The sequence below is a fragment of the Patella vulgata genome, chromosome 9 (assembly GCF_932274485.2).
Source record: "Patella vulgata chromosome 9, xgPatVulg1.2, whole genome shotgun sequence".
Lineage (NCBI taxonomy): Eukaryota > Metazoa > Mollusca > Gastropoda > Patellidae > Patella > Patella vulgata.
The window spans coordinates 26,478,001-26,500,484 of NC_065887.2; the positions used below are offsets into that span (position 1 = coordinate 26,478,001).

The 22,484-nt window shown below is 35.2% G+C and overlaps 1 protein-coding gene across 4 annotated transcripts in view; it reads right to left on the minus strand.

Moving 5' to 3' along the window:
- LOC126832472 (parathyroid hormone/parathyroid hormone-related peptide receptor) overlaps window positions 1-22,484 on the minus strand; it is a 67,768-nt gene that overhangs the window by 18,990 nt on the left and 26,294 nt on the right. For 3 of the 4 annotated variants that reach the window (XM_050563263.1, XM_050563262.2, XM_050563261.2), the window contains 2 exons: window positions 7,261-7,357; window positions 1,414-1,545 (listed from right to left, as the gene is read on the minus strand). In XM_050563263.1, coding sequence (XP_050419220.1) covers window positions 1,414-1,545; window positions 7,261-7,357 — 229 coding nt within the window. Of the gene's footprint in view, window positions 1-1,413; window positions 1,546-7,260; window positions 7,358-7,729; window positions 7,952-22,484 lie in introns of those variants that run through there. The other variant, XM_050563264.2, reaches the window with a different exon arrangement.

Below are 22,484 nucleotides of genomic sequence, written 5' to 3' on the forward strand. Positions count from 1 at the left end.
CTAATAACGATTTTAATAGTTTGATTAAGACTCTTCTGAAAGGAATATGGTAAGTGTTGAAGAAAGATGCGAGGCAGAGACGGAGCCCAAGTCCCAGGAATTGGCGTTTTGTGGTGTGATGGGGTATGGAGCCAATCATCGCCTTAACCTTACGCCACAAGATTCCTGCAGCTTTCAATTCGATCAGAGCAAAGCTAGCAAATTTAGGCCAGTCAACACATAACTCCCATATGGCACCTTTTGGCGTTTGCAGTGAATGCCATTATATCACTGAGCGCCTTTTCTATGGTCTTGATGGTAAACTGTTTTCCCCCATTCACCTTGCATTTATTCGCTTGTCCCAATATAAGTAACACTGCATTTGTCATAATCGCGATTTATGTGTTTGGTGCTTTAAATTTTGGCAACTGTAAACACAAACATAAAGAACAGGGGTATAATAATATATGGTTTCGGGTGTCAGTCGTAATCAACAAAGAAAATCATGTCCCACAAGAATAATTTAATATGGCTAATTTTGGTGGGGGAGGGGTGTTTGTTTTTTAAAACAAAACGTGTAAAATCGACAGAGGAAGCACAAACAAACGATTGCCATTCAATTTGGTCTGTTCGCGTATTTCACAAAATATAATGTATTAGTAATTTAGTAATTTTCTTTTATAATTGTTTAAAAGATTTAAAATGGAATGTAGATTAGTTTATATACATTCATATGACATTAATATGTACCTTTATACCAATTTATATCTATTTAAGGCCCCAAAGAATAGAGCTGTATGTCTTTTAATGTCAAATAATAGACAATATTTTTTTCAAAGCTGTCCCCCGTGTGTCTCTTTCACAATATAAAAATGCATTGTTAGCAGTCGATAACAATCTAATCTAAAACTGATTAGCCTTAACTATGCACAAAATCTTCAGAAGAAATATAATTACATTCTAACAAGTCGATTTATGTGGCAGCACGACATTGAGAATAATAACAATGATTGATTGGGTCACTATCCATACTTGATTAAATATATCCCTGTTTGAACAAAATGACAGAAAATGTCTGCCTTATATATAATTCACACACACCAAATATTTGAGCTATCTGGTTTAAGATGTGCCAGTTTACAACAATAATCGTCTATAGTTTCTTAATTTGTTTTGGACCCGACAATTGCGCTCATTGTAATCATAACTTTGTCCGAGAACTCCAAATGATTAAAGAGCGTGTATGTAATAGTTGGAGTAAAGGAATGTGGCTTGAACCATCGATTGGTCTACATCCGATAAAAGTTTTCAAGTAAGTAAGTCACCTCTTTGGCGACGAACGTCAAATGCGCTGTTATTGACTTGATGCTTGCAGGGAAGTGGGGGATATATCTATTGTAGGAGTAGATTAATCCCTTCCTTTTCATTACTTACCTCTTTTATTAAAACCGTTGACGTAACTTGGACAGCTCTGTAACACCGTCGTATTTGCTGGCGCTGCGTCCCAACAAAGTACGTCATCAAACACCGGGGGACAATACAGACCATTCTCTGTAACATTTGTATCTGAAAATAACAATGTGTGATATTGCCAATCGAACAACATTGGATTGCCCTATTATAGCTAAACACCTGTCGTGTATCTACGTTGGAGCTTTTCGGTTCCGCTAATACGCCCACCTTCAGCCTAACTATCTTTACCAGCTCTAATATCAACTTCTACATGTCCAGTTGATCAAAAATAAAATTCAATTATAACCCTGTCCGGTATTATTTCATAAGCTTTGATAATCGGAATGTAATCAAAGAGAACTTTGCCCAGTACCACACTCACAAACTTCACAATGAAAATAAGAGAAAAAAATTCGTCGATTTGCATTTATAAATTTGCCTGTTGTTCAATCCAATTCAGTTTATTGAATAGAATATTTTTCAAATAAAGCATAATTAAATTCTATAATGAAATTTAAAAAAAACAACATAAACACACAAGTGAAAGCTTTGGTAACGAAGTTCTTATTCGCATAAACGCTCGTGATTCATGATGTTCGCAATCTGATTAAAATACAGATCTATATTTCGTTTCGTTTTTTTATACTTTTGATGGACTACGCTACATGAAGATCTGACCGGTTGTAGCGTCAGAGATCATACGAGCGGCGTTTGACCCTATGACGTCAGAAATTTGATCAACCAATCAGCATTGTTGATTCTAGTGGATTGCCCACAGTTCCGTGCACCACATGCCAAAAGTTCGCTGTAACAGACCGTTTGATTGGCTAAACTCTCACATCATCCAGAACGCGTCAATGATAACAACTCTTCCAGATCCTAGTGTAGTAAAGACAAGTAAAACAAAATTTTGAACTATAAAAAACGAAATGAAATAGGATCTGTGTTTTAATCTAAAATATTCCACCGAGAATGATGTTGTTTGCGGTTGTCCGCTTCAACGTAAACGGAGAGATTGCTCGAATCGAAATTTTCGTAAGGACCAAAAATCCGACACGAACTAGGGTCTGAAGAGCGTTCAAGCAGTTGATGACAATTAACATCCAAATTGAATGTGTCAAAACCTAAGGTGTCTAAGCCCAATTATTTTTACAAATGGATTATAATGGTACAATAGAATTATTATTTATTTTAATAGGTAGAAGGGTTTTTTTTAAACTTTCCATTAAACATCAAAATGTTAACGGAAAGATAACTCTACCAAACGCGATTGAAATTTATATTTTCAAAGACAATTTCCACTTAGACCTCTCCTGTATTGCCTTCAAGGGATCAATTTCAACGTAAACAGGCAGAAAAATCTGATATCTATGATAAGACTAAAGGATAATACGCCCACACAGTATGTAGCTATGTCTCGAAAACAGATACCGCAGACATCTGCAAATTGGAGGTTTGATAAGGATCCTTTATGTCTTCAAGAAATTTAAAGCTTTACTATATCTCTAAAACGGAAAGTCCTAGAATGCTGAAAATCAACAAGGTTCATTCTATCAGATTCCAGTGCTTCACACCAAATTTGAAAAATAAATTCTTTTCAAACCGTAGGCGTCATTGGATTCACAAGATTTTCAGAAGGGGGTGAGGGCGGGTAAATGATGATGACAGAGGAAAACAATGTGGATGTGGCGACAATATATTGCATACCCTACCAGACAACGAAACATATGCCTACACCAGCTAAATTGCCCGGCAGTCCGCAAACGTAGTTGCATATTAATTGTTCTTTTGAAAATATTGGGGGTGTTGAAAATACACTGATCAAGAGTAAGTAATTATCATAAATAATAAAAAATTTGATTGATTTGGGCATATAAAAAGGACATTTATCTCTCCCCGCTTTAATTTAAGCTGAAATGGGATCAAAGTTGTAGTGTTGAGAGATAATGCTTTAAATTTAAGAGTATGTTTTTGATTTTATCTGATCCGGTTGTGTTAAATCAGTAGTAGGTGAGTGCATGCTATTTGCAGCTTTGATTTCTATTCATAAAAGTCTGTACAAGGCTTTGATGTGTTATCCACAACTGTACTACTACATAAAACAAGTTTATTAACAATATTTATTTCAGTCACCTCAATCCAATACAGGTTGATATTGATATCTAATCTCAGACAACAAACTACGGTGCTTTATGCATAATATCTGAACAACTACTTACTTGATATTCTGAAGCGATTAATATTATTCACAGACTGTAGAGGAAATAAGTAAGCTCGCAATATCATATTATTGTGAACAAAGGTATTAATTGTATCGTGGATATATGGATATGCTGTGAAATAATTTCAGCTTGAACAACGAGTCTAATTTGTAGTGTATATTACCCACCCCAATCAACCTTTCCATTAAACTTATAAGCTATAGATCTTATTGAAAGCAGTATGGTGTTCGTCGAGCACGTAATTTTAAATGAAATGAAATGAAATGGGGTTAAGTCGGGACGTAATTGACAAGAAAAAATTTCTGATTTAGAGCACAAATGTTGATATCGAACGGTAAAAATTGACACAAACATTATTAGCTTAATCTCTGGTATTTTCAATGCTACACAAATTGATTTTTTAAGTATAATAATCTTGATTATGGTTGATATACACGAACATTCACCATTTTTTATTAAGATAACATGTATACTAGAAACCTGCTAATGATTATAAAGAATTTACGTCTTAAAGTGACCTGATCTCTTGCATTTTTATCCCAAACGAAACAATTTATTAAATCTGAATCTGTATGTTCAAAATATTGCGGCAATAGTTTAGGCTTATGTTGGGATATCAACCGAATTATTAGGCTTTTACTGTTTACAGTCCCGGTCTAAAATAGTGCGGTAATAGTTTAGGTTTCTGTTGAGATAAAAGTCGAAATTGGCTTCGACGGTGCAGGTCCAGGTACAAAAGAGAAAATCGTATAAGTAAACAAACTGACTTTCGCTTACTTTATAAAAATGAAAATCATTTTTAAACTGTCTTCGTCACTAATCCCACAGACACATAGGACCAGCTCTTCCGCTTACTTCATAAAAAGCAATTTATTGAACTCTCCCCGTCACACATAAGAACAACTCTATTTAGCACCATTGTTTGAACTAAATTAAAGCGGGGGTGCTACTTCAATGTTTCTCTGATAATATGTTGATATTCTGGCTACAAGCAAGGGCCATCAAGATAAAACACGACATTATAGGATAAAAAACATATCTCCTATGTTGTATCAAACTCAAAATGGAGTAATTTTGGGCATATGGTTGTTAAAAGTTCAAACTTGATACTGAATCAATAAGTGTATTTAGCAAAGGGATCAATTATAAAAAGCCCAGGTGGCTCAGTGAGAAAGAAGTTGGCTTGCCAATTTGGAGGTTCCGAGTTCTTGAGTGGGGTAGGGTGGAAGTCCTGGCAAGGGACAACGTATAGTCGTTCGGAGTAGGTCCGGGCCAAATTGTCATTATACTGTATAGCACATTGCGTGGCGTTTGCCCGTCTTCATTAGCCATGCCGGGACAGACAAGCAGGGCGTAACACTCTATTTAATTTGATTTTAATTCCAGAACTCTCAAACTCGGGGGTTTTACCCAAAAAATGTTGTATACATAAGAGGCTTGAATTTACACGATTCGTTTCAAAACACCCCTAGAATGCAGGAAAAGTTTTTTCAATACTTTGCGATGAGGAAGGACACGGCTGCTGACAGACGTATATTATATCACTGTCTGACAAGGGTTTGGCGGTATGAATATTGGCACATTCTCTGCAGAATGAAATGTTTGCATCAGTAAGTCTTGTAGATACTTTTGAGTGGAAGATATTTAAATCAACGTGTTAATGTAAGCAAGATCACCTGTTTTCAATTTATTTTCAATGCTTTCTATAAGTCAGTAAAAAAATCTCAAAAGGAAAATTATATTTAAAACACATGAGGAATTTGTACAATATCAAGTGCGTATATAATCTACTTATATATTCTTTAAAAACAGAATGGTTAATCTTTCTGAAAGAAGAAACACTAATGTCCTTGCTCTATAAGTCATGCTTTGTAAATTATTGACTTTTAATATTCAACCTATTTGATATATAAAATTTCAACCCATTTGAATTGATATTTGAAGAGTATGAACACCTTGTCGCGTGTACCGGCATATGTCACGGTTTATTGCAATGAGGCCAGATCTGGCTATGGAGGAAACAATGCCCTGGTGGAATTTGTTGAATACTTAAACAGGGGACATTGGCTTATTTATTATTATAAACCTGTAACGGTAAATTTCTTTGATCTTTGGGGAATAACTTGAGGTCTGAAAGTCGGGGCGGCTTTGGATATATACAGGGGAATTTGGAGTTATTCTTCTGAAAGTTTTTCTTTAAACCTGTAACAGGTTATTCTTCCAGGGTAGGTTTTTTTTCATAAGAAAACATGATCTAAGGTTTTTATTATGGGAATTCTGGGATATTCTCATTTTGCGTACATGTAAACATAGACGGTTTATAAGCAAGGTAAAGTCCCCGACTTCGGTTATGCTGGGAAAGAAAGACTTCAGAAAAAAAAACTCGACAGAAAAACAACGGCCTGCCGGCCTCGGTTTTTCTTTTACTCGGGTTATTTTCTTCAGTCTTTCTTTCCCCAGCATAACCTCAGTCTCGTGCTTTATCCTACACATAAAAACCTCCGTCGCTTTCGTACATTACACACCAATTTTGAGCATAATAAAGAGAACCTAACACATTAATCCCTAGATATTCGGATATCGAAAATGAGTCATTTGTAAACCTCAATGTAGACCACAAATTACGCCTACTCTTTCTAGCTGATATACCACATGCAAGAATCCAACGGGTCGCCATACGTAATTGTTTTAAATTTCTATCTAAGCTTGATTTTCATTACTGAGTTGCAGTGTACCCACTAATGTTATTATGCATTACGAATTCGTTGCGAGTATTCTGGGAGCGACAGCAGCTTTTAACATTATTACGTGATTAGTTTAAGTTAGACAATTAGCATGTTTTAAAATATTTTAATTATAATTATAGCTGATGTTAATCCCTTGACATGAGATTTAATAGAGTAAATTATTAAAGAGGCCAGTGGTATATAGAAATAATCAATTATTACCGCTTCACTTTCCAATAAATATATAACAAGATGGGCAGTAGATCATTAGAGACATCCATGTATATATCCATTAAAGATACAGAGTGTACGATTTACATAATAGATAATAAAATAATGAATATTATTGTATTGAAAATGGCAGTCAAATTAATTTATTATGAGCAAAGTTATGAATGTTTGAAGTTTTGACAAGAATAATATCATAAATAGTCTCGATTGTCAAGTACCACTGCTACGATAATATACGAATCCTCGGATTTTCATTTTATAGTCTAATCCCTTTAATATCTTAACTATCCGATAGTCTAGATAGTGTCATATGAATATTGAATAAACATCTAAATAATAATATATAATATTTGAAGCCAGGAAAATGAAAATATATCAAATCAACACACTCTGAAAGTTGTTGGCCGACCACAGGACAACCCCGCGCACACATAGGATATCGTAAGAGCAAGAGTAAGCACTCTTGGGCCTAAATGAGTACATGTCAATTTCTCTTAATCGACCAGGCGTACTGATATCAATGTATGATTTTAAAATTGTACGGACAATTGTCACTAATTTGACCAGAACAATATTCGGTATAGTCGAAGCGATGACAGTTTGAGACAAGGTGTTAAGAATCCCTCATTTTACGTCATTAGACAACTTACTTGTGATGTTATAACCTGCTTTCATTTTATCTTTACATCTTAACCAAGCATTGTACAATGCTAATCTTTGTTCTGTCTCTGACATCACTGTGGCTATCTGAAACAAATATACAAAGAATTTAATATCATTGTTGGTTAATAAAATATCCAATGGATATCACAAAATTCAATGTATGTAATTTCCATTAGGAGTTAGTCATATCCAAGATTTATGAGTCTGCGTTTCCCCTTTCTGATGGGATTAACCCTATATGGGTATCAATATACAAGTATTGGTATTCCTCGTCAATGTGTTAACTATGTATCAACTTGCAATATCCCTGTACTTTAGTCAGAAGTGTGCAGGAATACATCCTGCATAAAATCGGTAATATCAGAAACTGTCTAGACAAATTAACTACTAAATTATTGATAAATGTGTTTGTAACATCTACTCCTGATTACTGCGATTTATTTTAAAACAAGTTACCTGACTGCCATATCAATCAACTACAGAAAATCAACAACAAAGCGGCAAGGATAGTCTACCTCTTGAATATCGTATAGCCTTCAAGATAAATATGTTCAGTTTTAACTGCCTCAACAATCCTAATTCACCAGCATATCTCGCAGATCTTATACATCCATACAAACCTGAAAGCTCAGATCATCAACTCAAAATAAATTAATCTGCCCCACGACCAGAACTCGTTTTGATGGTGTAAAAGAAATCCGTAATATTTCAGTGTCCAAAATCTACATTAAAAACACATTTCTTCAAACTTGCATATCGTTTGTAACTTAAAATTAGTTTATACTTTTACATGGATTCTGTGATAATTTTATCTCTTTAATATTTTCTAATCTGAACAATTATTACATACAGGATGTCACAGCGCTATATAAGATTATTTTATTATTATTATAATACACTTGCTTGCTCGGCTAACTATAAACATAAGGTGTACCCATATCAAACTTCAAAGATGTTTAGCTGCCTTTACTAGTTTTGCTCGACAGAAGGAATCTGCAATTTACTGATGAGTTACCAATATAATTAGATTGTTAGAAACCCACATAAGGTGCAATTAGCGTATCCTTTATTATATAAAATAGTAAAAAAGCAGGTTTGTGTATATCAAGTTTCAAATTGGCTGGCTCCGCTCTACTGGCTTTGTTTTCTTTTCTTTGTCGGAAATATTATGTGTTTTCAGACAGCGGTAAGAAAACAATGACAACAAATCGACTATATCTGAACGAACATACGAACCGGAAATAAGAATGTTACAAACTGTTTTAATGTAACATGTAACATGTTGCGCTATTAAGTTGAGAAAAATAATCAGTCTGACAAATAAAAATACGTACCGTGTGTTATCAAATATTCCAGCATAATGGTGGCGCGCCACTGAATAAAACTGCGTTATTTTACGACGATTTCAGAACAGATATATTTTATTTAATAAATAAACCGGATTTTAGTTAAAGAAATCGACACTACTGTGTATAGCTTAAATTATATCTATATTTCGTTTCGTCTTTATGGTTTTATACACTATATAAAATCTAACATGTTCTAGAATATCAGAAATGGTTACTCTATACTAAACCATGTGCACTATTTGATATTACACATATAAAAATATGCATTATGTAAGAACTAAACCTGTCTGTTCTGTTGTAGGTCTTTTTACTAGCTTCAAATGTTATATAAACATTTTTATTTAGACATTTATTCACATTACAATCCCACAATCAACTCTCTAGGTCATCGGATGGCTCATCTATTGAATTTATTAGACCATCTGTATGCAATATTATCTGTTAGTGCTCACCTGGACGTAGGTCACCGAGACTTCGTTTATTAACATCACGGTAATGCTATTTGGCAATAGGCTAATTCTTGTTAAAAATTCAAACACTCATAGCTTCGCTCAAAATAAAGTAATTTGACTGATGTTTTCAATATATTCATTTTTTTATTATCCATTTTCGAACTAGTATAGCAAGAACAGGCAGCTGTTTATCTAAATCCTACATAATGAATCTTAATGTTAAGTAAAACTTACTCGATTAGCTGTATCCAATATCAAAAAGGGAAACCGGAGGTCGGAAGTTTTATCTTAGAGATATTCTAGATCAAAGTTTAATTCAGCGTGTGCTTATAATACCAACAAATCTGCGTTATAAACAGTCACATGGCATTCAAGTTTTTCTTTCTGCCTTTCTTTAAGTCACGTGACATACAGTTCGTCTGGTAGAAGAACAGCAACTGGTGTTCAAGAGACCGTATCGGATTTGACGTAATATAAACTGCTGCATAATTCCACAATGTCTGATCTTAATATCAACCGTGGATGATAAACCAAGAGCCATCAAGATTTATTGAACATGGATCAATATGGTTATATTTCGGCAATAAATATTGTTGTTTGTGCGTGGGTAATCTTATACCTCATTACCACATCTAGTCTATTATAATTTCGTTCTACATGTAGTTTATAACAAACAAACGGATTACAAGATATTGAATACATAAATAAAAGTATGGTATTTTCGGTTCAGCGATTTAATTTAAATTCACCTTATGTTCTGTTTGGTTAGGCAGGGACGTGTCCAACAATTTGAGCAGAAGGGGTGTGGGGAATTACCAGAGAATTTGATAAAATCAGAGACAATATATCTGCTCATTTAGGTGCGTACATGTATAATATTAGGAAATCTGTTTGTTCATTTTCAAACTGTTTTTTGATGTTGGATCTATATACATGTAAAATTTTGAAACTGTGACTCGTATCATCTTTATTGTTCTGATATACATGTGTATGATCAGAACGCCAACCGATCAAACGGATGACTATGAATGTGTAATCGATACTAGGTCACTTTGACATCTCTAATATAGCTTTTCTTTATTGAATTAATATATAAAAATACGGTATATAAAACAAAAGCAAAAAAATGAAAACACATAATTTTAATGAGAATAGAATGTAGAAATATATATATCAACTCCTGTTTAATTAATTCCATAGTTACACACAATTAAGACATAATTTTAACCCCAGTCGAGAGATGAAATAATATCATTTATTCAAAATAACTCTTTTGACTTTGAATATTCCTTTTTTATCAAAGACATATATTTTCCCAGATTTTGATAATTTCATTTGTAGGTTATTAGCTGTAAACAGGGGAGTGATTGTAGAATAGGCGCCATTTTAATGCGTTTTATGGTATCAGGAATTGAGAACGTTAGCCAAAAGTCTGATTAAGATATTTTTACATCTTTGTATGTAAGACATTTTAATACTGTATGCATCGATTTTCAACGTCTTCATATGTAAGCCATAAGACAATTTTCACTATTAAAAGAATTCTATTCAAACGTAAAATCATAAATTATATTTGGTTTGTAAGATTGAAGTCGTAAACCAGGGGTGGATCAATTAATTGCATAATATTTTAGAGACTCGTTAGTGAGAATGTATGGTCAGTGGTGCAGCATTCTGGCGTCCAATGAGGTCTGAGTTTACCAGTTCCTGCGCTCTTGTAACAAAACAAAAGTGGCGGCTTGAATCATTTATTGTGAGAAATAGTAGATTTTTAATATTATTATTTAAAACCAATATTAATGAACACTTTAAAATTCATGGTGAAAACGATAGTAAAGAACCCCATTCGGTTTACACGAGTTCACTCTCTCGCACCATTTGGCTATTAGTTATGACAGACAACGGGCGTAATGCAATGTAAGATTACTCTTTTTAGAACACCTGATACCACGGTTCCTTCTTTAATCTAAATTAATAACACACAGATGAACCCAATATTTGGGACCCAAATCAATTAGTTTCTCCTTTTTTAACTACTGTTGGCCAATTACAATGAACCTCTACCCCGATGGATTCGGGGTTTTTTTTGTGTTTTTTTAAAAATCCAAATTCGAACTATCGTTCCATTCAGTTATAACTATAGGTATCTATTAATATTGTGAACAAGGACAGATATTCTTACTCTGTCTATAACATATGATATCACTTCTAATGTATTCTCTTAATGTATGGTCTTAAGAGGCGTGCTTTAACAAAAGACACCAAGAATTTTTCTAATAGTTGGACCTAGTCGCTATTAACTGTTCGACCTCTCTTCTGTCCAACAAAAAGATATGCCATGTCTTAGGTAAGAATCGTGTTAACCAATCATATTGTTTTCAAACGAGTAGTTGGATTTTTAGTGTCAACAGAAATCAGCTGAAGAAAACAAGGCATAACAGAAAAAATTCAGCCGTTATGCTGTTCTGGTAGAATAAAACCTTCGGATACAACTTTATAATTGATTTCGATCGATTTGCAAAGACATATTTTATTTTCTTACTAAAATATCTATACTTATCTCTAAGGACACTTTGGTTGACATCTTCGCTTTATTTTTGGAAGTAGACTCCTTAATTAGTTTTCGGATTGTCTGGAGCTGGGTGTGCATAATTGTGTTATGTTCGTGATATGTCTGGGGTAACCTTAAATTAGGTAAAGTGTCTCAAGGGTGGTTATTCTCAATGTTTGTCTTAAAGAGGAAACATGGCAGATGCCCGATAAACTTTGTTCAAATTAATAGAAAAAAGATATGGACTGATAGCAGTTTACAAGATTAGAACAAAATTATATAGCTCAAGGCTTTGATGTTTGCTGAAACAAATATTTGGCAACTTACTGTTACGCCAAGAGAATATATAATTTCACATGGAATAAATGAAGTTATACGTCTTTCAATTTTACATGGTCTTCAACTCTATTGTTTGTCTTTCATTCCTGTATTTGCCCCTTTCGCTAGATGCAATCTTTTTATATGTAATTATACTAAACCCCAGACTTAAACAAAAGGTTAACTTTGTTTTAATTGCGTGATACATGATATTATTTATCGTCAAGGAAATCCACATCGTGCAATTTAAACCTGATATTGTGCAATTTCCATCGCTGTTTGCATTTGACCAAATGATATTGCAATGTGTCACCTTGTCCTTGTCTTAAATCCAGGTCACAACCGTACTACTGTACCACATGCATGCGCACACCAACACTAGTCTGGTAGACGCTAATCCAATTAAAATTCAATCTTTATTTCTATTCCGTGTATTTATTTTTCGGTCTGTAGGTTATTTTATTGGTTAGTGTAAATGTTAAAAACATAAAAAACAACAATGTAAATAATACATCAATTTAAACATCAATCAAGAGTCACGGGGTTTCCTCTATATTATTACTGTTTTAAATAAAGGGATGCTTTCTTATATATTGTCGGGCTTCAGCTAGTCAAAGAGAGAGAGAGAAATGGGGTTTAACGTCCACTCGACACAAACTAGGTCATTTCGGGACTAACATATGGTTTAATTTTATTTTCATAATTAGCTTGCGCGTAGGGGTCTTTAGCAGTGGGAGGAAACCGGAGGACCCGGAGAAAACCCACGAGGTTGGACAGGCGACCCTACTCCTTGCCACGTACAACCGGGGATTCGAAACCACGTCAGTCGACTCAATGACAGACTTTATGATACAGCGCGCGCACGCTAACCATTCAGCCTTCCAACCCCCCTCAGCTAGTCAAAGGGACATGCTCAATTCATTAATTTTTCTGAATATTCAGATTTCAAGTAGGTAGCATATACGCATGTGTAATTACCTATCAAGTTGTTTTCGCTTATGATCCGTGTGAAAGCTACATTTTTAAAACTATCTTATAATGTAGCTGTCTGAACGACATACACACTAGTTTATCCTGGCACAAATTCATTTTTTAAACGTGACTGATGGGAACTAAGTGTCAAATTACACTGATCCAGCATATTGCCGATAATTTTTGTAAGATGCGATATCAAGAAACAAAATGTACACGGCAAGGGGATTGATTATTAGTGTTCTTTTATTGTACGTCAGACCTTGAAATCAATAGTCAATTTCGCCAAATCCGACAATATCCCTTAAACAGGACATTATAATTTTCACCAAGACAAGAAAACTATTCATTGTCAATAATTAGCGAAATTTGCAAGAACATTTGCTAATCAGAACAATTTGTTACGAATCATATTTATCGTCCGAATATTTATCGACGCTTGTATTATGTGGCCAAAAGTGCATCGGCGTATTATCCGGGAAATTGACACAGGCATTGACCTTGTGTGTCCACTGCGTGACTGGAGTAACATTGACGGTGAATACTTCTGTCGAACTATAGGCGAAAACAATTTGTATAGTATGTCCAGGCATACAAACAAATTTGAACATTCCCGATTAAAACCGTGCAGTCATTATTGATAGAGCTGCTTTAAAGGAGCTAAATCGCTAATATTTGGAAACTAGAAATTGACACAAATGGGTCGCAACGCACATAATAATGTAATATGAATGTATATAAACTAATTTACATTCAATTGTTTCTGTTTTACTGTAGTTTCTAATCAGGTATGTTCGGCAAAATACACCTGGAATCTCAATCGAATGGCAATCTCTAGCGTCTGATTATTCCAGTCTACACCGAAGGTCTTTACTGCGCGCATGCTCTCCAGATAAAAATATGGAATCACCGTTCGACATGACTTGTGATGTCTAGCCTCATTCTTCAAGTACCTTGTTACAAATGGCGATGAAAAGCATTATGGTACACGAAATCGTGTGCCAATGATAGAATGTCTATTTTGTCTTAAATATTGGATATCAGAAGCCCATCTTTTCCAGGTAAGATCACAACATCAATGTGGATTTAAATTGACAAATAATTCGTGTTTTCAATGTCGAAGACTTTAGATGGTATTAAGTTAGCGACTTAGCTACTTTAATTTAAAGCCATGATCAATACGTGATATATAATACGTTAAAGGGTTTATAAACCTAAAATATCAATGCCAATTGAACATAAATTTAGGCATTGAAGGAGATCAGCTATTTGAATAATGCTATGTGTAGTCATATTGATCTTATTCTTTTGGAATTAGTGATAGCTGTGAGTTTGTCTTTCTGACAGGTTTGAAATGTTACAGAATTTAGATAAAGCGATTGAAGTCTTTAAACAATATTTTTTATTCAGGCTGCCTGCATGGGACAGCCTTAGCCTGTGTAAAACCCTCTCACTAAAAATAAGATTAATACAAAATGTCTTAATTTCATATAATATTGCCCCCAATTTCATTTACAGGAATTTTAACTTTGTTACCTTTTCAAAGAAAATTTCATTTTGATGCTAATTGTTGGGATTAGAAATGAACTGGGGTTTAACGTCCTACTGTTCTGCGCCGTCTGGGCTAACGCTATACAGTGTGCAGGGGTTATGTTACGTGCACGTCAATGTATACATGGGATCTCGGTTTTTAATAACCATCCGAACGACTAGACACAGACCTTGCCAGACCTTCCGTCCTGCACCACTGACATGGGGAAACAACGCGGGAAAATCTCGAGGAACTTTCCCGGGAGGGAATCCGAGAACTTATTTTTAGCGAGTCAGCATCTGACTCGCTGAGCCACGTGATGATTAGAATAGAACACGTCAGCTTAACACGGAACCGAACCACGTGAGTTTCACATAGTTGTTTTGAACTAGTATACATAATCATTTACTGAAATATGTCTGGGATTTCTCCTTTAAGCTTATAAAGATTATAACATTTGAATATACTGAAGCAGGGTAGCTTATGTAGTATCTTCGTGGGGGAGGGGGGGGGGGTCAAATGATTGCTTTTTGCTTTGAAGATATCAATTTCAGATAAACAGTTAATGTTATTCATGAATTATAGAAAAATAATTACAGCCGACCTGAAAAATTGTTTTAATGTCTGGGTCGTATGTAAAAAGTTTTTTCTATATATGAGAGGTTTTACGCTTATTGACTTTAATTATACGTGATTATAAAGAACTTGTTTCGAGACTGACATAGATTACATGTATATTAACTCAAAAGCATTTAGCTTCTTTCCTTATGGTGAAAGTAAATTAAAATGATACTTTGATAACATTTAATGTGTAAATTGATGTTTGATTAAGTCATTGTGAAGAAACTTTAAAGGATAAGAGTAAAAACGAACAGACATCCGTCTGAATTTACAACTGTGTTCAACGGTGAGCTTTGTAATGGAGACAATTGATGTTGTAAGCTTTCAAAATCCCAATGATAATATCTATGCATAGAATTGTATGGTTTCCATAGTATGGCACAGACTGGCTCGATCTGGGTCTTGAGCGAAAAATATCCTCGTTCTTCATGTCAGTGCCTGCAAGAGCGAGGGCCTGTCAATGAAACCGTTTTAAAATCTCGAGGCCCAATCGTGTATACTTTGACTTACAGGAACTCGGTGAACAATGTGCCAATTTTCAAATCTCTGTGCCTTAGTTATGACGCCAACCCGGATAATATACAAGATCAATTGTTTTTCTCCAACCTATCTGCAAAAATCTCCGCTACTATGGCAGTAGCGGGCTCGCACAAAACCGATACGATTTAAGGCTATACGGTATGTCTAAATACGAGATTACTAGAATAATAATTTTTACTTTTTGGCGAGGAATATTCTATTATCTTGAAAAGAAAAACGTTAAATACTAAATCAAAAGTAATAAGTCATAAAAATTAGCATAGATACATGTCTAAATTGCCAATTTAGAAGTATTAGCATATAGATTAGCGTTTAAAGAATAAGAATTAAGTCGTGGTTTTCTCTCCATACAGATCGATCAAACTCATTAGCAAAGGTTTCTACGTTCTTTAGGGCGTTTCTTTTTGTCTCTACTGCGGAAGTTATGAAATTTTATACTAGCACAAAATTGCATAATCGACCAAACGCAACAGGCCTTTGATGTGATCTTGATGTTAATAATGTCTCCATGCAGCGTCTGGGGCCATATCATTACATGCATGTGGTAATGATTTTAGGTTAGTTGACTGGAAAGACAAACGGTACTATCATCTCACAGAGTTGTTCAGAATGCATCGACCGTGTATCGGAAGCGATATTTTGTTTTTTTATTGTCAAACAGTTGATAATTTATGTTATACCTTCGCATTAACTTATCTAAAAACTCTCTTGGCAATTTCTGTTGAAAAGAATAGAATAACCAATAAATTACTCCATAATGTTTTAATGTTGTTATTATACAAACATAGAAGGGTGTAAAGGTCATTTTGAGACTGTTATATTTATGATTAATTCATTTCTGTAGTTATGCATGTGTGTAATGGGCGGGGAAGGTGTGTGTGTGGGGGGGTGCTACAGTAGCGTTTCCCCGCACACTCTTCTCTGTAATGGATATCTGTAAAATCTGTAAAGGGTACGATTATGTGGACACCAATCAGTGCACGGCTGTACTTCTATTTTTCGTCCTAACTAAAAATATTTCCATCTTGAGACCCCTGCAGGCGTCGCTCTTAACAAACGGAAGCCGGGCTTATAAATGGCAGAAAAATCTCCTTAGAAACCAGGCTTAGAAACCAGGAATATTCTTGTTGAGTAAAACACTAGAGCAGTGTGTTCGATATAAGTTGGTAATTCTCTGTAAAATCCACAATACACCAGAAAGCCAATAAACACTATCCTTACTTAAATTTTAAAAAAGCACTGAAAGGTTATTTAGATTCAAGGATAAAGCTTGTGTCAGATAACATCGTGACTTCAATTTACATAGTCTACGGGGGTTATAAGAGTTATCAAAAAGACGTAATGCAAATTTAAAGGGCAATAACTTTCTTTAAGATTTTTATCAATCATTTTTAATAAATTTTGGAACAGATATTGCCGTTTAAAGATGCCTTTCCATGTACAAACTGTGTGATTTGATATATATTTAAACTAAAAGCATATCAAAACCGCGTGATTTGGCATATATGTGAACTAAAAGCATATTCAAACGGGGTTTTGGATGGTCGAATGGTTAGCGCGTGCGCGCTGTATCATAAGGTCTGTCAATGGGTCAAATGGTATGATCCTGTCCTGTCCAACCTCGTGGGTTTTCTCCGACTACTCCGGGTTCCCACACCGCTAAAGACCCCTACGCGCAAGCGAATTATTGAAATAAAATTGAACCATATGTTAGTTTCGAAACGACCTAGTTTGTGTCGAGTGGACGTTAAACCCTATTTCTCGTTTACCGTTTATTGTTAATATTGGACTCTTGACAAGATAACTAAGTCTGGTTAACATACGCTCACTCCCCGATTCTCATAATGGAAATCCAAGTAAGGATTGTTTTTTGGTATATATACGGCTATTTTCCTGTGTTAATGATGATTGATAAACAAGGCTACGGAAATGGCGTATTTGAACCAGTTCGGAATTAAAGAGAACAAGACTTTAATCGGAACATCTAAGTGTATTCTGTCATGTTGTGGCGTAAAAATACGAAGACTTCAGGAAGCGGTGGTCGAAATATAATATGACCTGATAAAATAATCGGAACATCTAAGTCCATTCTATCATGTCGTGACGTAAAAATACGAAGACTTCAGGAAGCGGTGATCGAAATATAATATGACCTGATAAAATCAGGTTAAATATTTAATCTACGATCTGATCAGATGATCGTGAATTCTGGGACAAGGAAATACATATGTGTTAACAATCAGTATCAGGCTTTATTGATGACGCTGTATCGGTCTTGTATGTAATAAACTGTTAAATACATTGGTGATCAGAACAATGCTACAAAACAGCGTGGTAGATCTGATTATCCACACGTTATATTAATAACCATTCCAACCTTAATCTATATACAGCCCACGGAACTTCCGGTCTACTTACAAAATCCCATTAACTATTATCCAGAATGCGATTCTTGCTTAACCAATCGTGTGAATGGATCAAATCTATCACAAACTTCCAGAGACAGCTGGGAGGCTTGATTAACGTCAGAATGTTATCAATGGTCCAAATCTCAGATGTTAGCTTCATATTCCTGCAATTCGTGCATCTGATGAGTTACTATAACATCTAAGAGTTAGACGTCGACTAATATAATAATGTGCCTGCTGGTTTTCTCAAACTTTGTTAAAGCAATTATTGGAGTCACGGTTTCGTCCCTGTTGTTAATCGAGAAAGTTCCTCGGGATTTCCGGCGTGGTTTTCCCTTGTCAGTGGTGTAGGACGGGGGGTGGGGGCTGACAAGTAGCAGCGCCTATTTGTTCGGATGGGACGAAAAACAGAGGTCCCGTGTACACCCTTGACAGTTGCGGGCCGGGTGAAAAAATTTCTCAAAGAACAATGCATGGCGTATGCCCGTCTTCACTAGCCCAGTTGCCGCAGTAAATAGGTCGTTAAACCCTATTTCATCCATTCATTCATTAATCCTATGCTTAGACCCATTTATGACGTTTATAACTAGCCGAATATAAGTCGACCTCTTTCGAGATTATTTGACCGTCATCTTGCATTTTTATCTCCTTTAACAAAACAATTGTATAAATCACCATTTTTCTCCTTAAGCTGCTTACCGATGTACAGAATAAATGTATAAATCTTCATTTTAATAAAACCTTGACAAAGATAAATCGCATTCATGACAATAGGGACATTTAAATGACCTTTGTACGCAACCAGGATGCTGTCTCTTGTCAGGTGACATGACATGACCAACGATACATGTATCATAATCCGCGTATGGTGACATATATATCAACACTACATGGAAACGGAAATTTAAGATTACTTGTATGTATTTTTCCCTAAAATTGCTAGACGTTTCAAATACCAAATATACGGGAAGTACTGTCTCTGTATAAGTGGTAGCGCAGTTATCTATAAATAGCTGTCATTTGAACTGGTTGACAGTTATTTTATTTATCTGATAAACATCCAAAGACTACCATTTTATTTGTCCTGGCCAGTCGAAGTATCATTATTATCAGAAAAATAACAGTTTCGGCGTCGAATGAATGACCTAAATGACCTCGATCAATTTACTATTCCTGGTTATTTAAAAATCCATTGGGATTCTATTGAGAGACCTAATTAACATATCTTTTATTGGCCAGTAGTTAAAAAAAAATATATTTATTTTCGGAAAACCGGGTGCAGAGTGCAATCACGCTACCTTCCCTTGTAAGTTGTAATTTGGAACAATTGCGTAGGTGATATATCTCTTTATAAATATTTAATTTTAGTTGGGTGGTCAAGCGGTCTAACGCATGCGCTTTATATCATAGTGTCTGTCGCCGAGACCAGTGGCGTGGTTACGAACCCAAGCTAATAAGTGACAAGAAGAAGGGTCGGCTGCCCAACCTCCTGGGTTATCTCCGTATCCGCGGTTTCTTCCCACTACTGAAGACTTCAATGCGCAAGCAAATTTTTACCATACGATAGTCCTGAAAATTACTGCAGAAACGAATCTATGAATTGTAATCCCACGTGCCCTACTGTTATCTCGTTAATGCTCTAGTTGATACGGAACACATTGATAATACATAACAGTTCTATTTAGATAGTTAATCTACTTTAAACCTAAGATGAATCGAAAAGTCCGAAAGATATTAAGTCGGCTTATTGCATCCCTAAGCAACTGTTTGTCAGAAACATATTAGTTCTAAATAAATGAATCTGGAATATCACAGAACATATGAACTATACACGGTAGATCACACACAAGACAGTGTTAATTTATTTTTGTAGCAATATAGTCAGGTGATTTATTCTATATATGAATAATAACGTTTGGTATGTGTGTTTTAGTGGGGGGTGGTTGTTTCGTTTTTGGGGGGTTGGGGTGGGGGGTAAACGTAATTATTTATATTTTCAATAGTATGGGAATAACAGGACATGGGGTCCAAGAACCAAGACTGATTTGCTGATTGTTTTAGAGTGCTAGTGATGGAAAATCACCAGATGTTCTTTCAAGGACAGTTTCCATATTTGAGGTTGGGTAATTCTTGACGTCATAAGGTGTATTGGCCAATTGGATAATTAATAGCAGAAATCGGGGGATTATATAAGAGCAAGACTTGGGCTCTACAGATCAGACACCGTTGAGATTATTTAGACAAAGAATGAAGTCCTTGAGAAGAGAGCATTACAATTATATCCACGTCAGAGTCAAACCTAGACGATCACAGGCTAACAGTAGATGTGTAGCAGGGAATGTGTCACGTGTCGGATGTGGTAAACGATTTGGCGGCACCGCCTACCTTATTCGGCCAACGGGTAGCACTACATTTTAGAGCACCAAATTCAAAATTAATAGCACCATTAAATGTCTTATAAAAACTGGCTATTGCGAAGTTATTTCAAATCCGCTTTCTTTCCATCCCAAGAGTCCAAACATCTCATGCAAGGTAGAAAACGCCAACGATCCAATATTATAAAATGGAGTTTTCGCCTTTGAATACCGTGTTGGGTGGTCAATTCCATCAATAAATAATCCACCAAAAACAAAATTTATCGTAACAAAACTGGTTATTAAGAAGTTATTTTAAAAAATATAAATTCAGCTTTCTAAGGCAAAAAAGAAACAAACAACCAACCAACCAAACTATATTTTAAAAAATGTCGTAGTGTCCCTTGTTCAAGAAAAAGTAGTTGTACTCTGCCTCGCACACACTCATTTCAGACGCTGGGACTATTGCAGAAGGTAACCGCAGGGGCTGTTGTCGCCAGCATTCTAAACGATCGCGCAAAAAATCAGGTACGTGTGGTTTTCCATAGATGTGGGGTGCCTGACAAGTCTAGTTGTTTAAATACATTGTATTCACCAGACAATTCTTTCTTAAGACATAAAAATCTATAAGATCAGTTCGTCCACTGACAATTCAAAACTCGTTGTTATTCTTTAAATATTGGTATTTGGGGGTTTCGCAAATAAAACCATTGCAATACATCTTCTACAAAGGCTTTCTAAAACCTTTTATCCCAAGACAAAAATGAATAACAGTCGTCTTAAAGAACTCAGATGGGATGAATTAAATTGAGTACTAGGTTATAACAAATCGCCAGACACACACATGCTATTACATCTGATACAGAGGGGACACATATTTCTGGTATACATCAATGTCACCATATACAATATCTCGTCTTAAAACTGATATCACATACCTCATTGTCTCGACTTTACTCTCATCAGATAGTTTTAATTGACAACACTCATTCGGCTTGCATTCAAATTTTACAGAATAAAATGTATGTGTGGACTGTATGTAGTTCTTAAGTATATTAAATATTGTTTCGTTTAAAGATATGGCTTAAAGATGGATTATTTAAGAGCTTAAAGCTGGATTATTAAAGAACCTGGGGTCTTTTGTTCTTGCTTCAGATGTTATGTAAATTGTTATTTAGACATGTATTCACATGCCAACCCCATAATCAACTCTCTAGACCATTTCATACCCGAGATCTTCAATGGATTATTACACCAGCGCCATCTAATAATTTAATATTAAACTGGATAATCGAGACTTTTTTTTATTATCGCAATCGAGACTATTAAGCTATAACATATTATAGACTTCAAACACTTACATTCGCTCAGAATAATGTAATTTGACTTGCATTTTCAATATATTCATTTTTTTCTATTATATATTTTTGAACTTTTATAGCAAGAACGACCAGCTCTTTATCTAAATCTTACATATTACATCTTTAAGCAATTGAATATTTAGAGTCATTGTTTGTAACCACCCATGCTTATAGTGTAACTATAGTTCAACATGCTTTACTATCAATCAGTTTTACATTAACAGATTGCTTCCAGTCAAATGGAGAATTGCAAACAATGGAACAAAATAACACGCGAACTTCTACAGGGGGACAAACACTGCGACATTTTATACATAGCAAATGGATTTTCACTTTTTTATTTCTATCTCAAATAAACAGATTTTCGAGTTCCATTTATCCTATGACATAGCGGAGAGGGGCGAATTATCGCGAGCACGATATCATCAACAGTGCGAACGGGTTAAAGAGTGCGCGCTGTTATTGAGTCAAGTGGCTTGGTTTCGATTGCCCGCTTGTAAGTGACAACGTGTGGAATTGCATGTCCAACCTCGTGGGTTTGTCTCCGGTTCCTCCACAGCTAAAGATCCCTATCCGTAAGTAGATTATTGAAATTGAATTGAACCATATGTTAGTCCATTAATGATCTAATTTTTGTCGTCGAGAGGACGTTAAACCCCATTTCTCTCTCTCTACCCCTTTATCTTCATAAAGAAAATTTCGGTCACCAATCTGGGTAATTCATTCTACCTCCCGACACTGATTAAAGGACCAG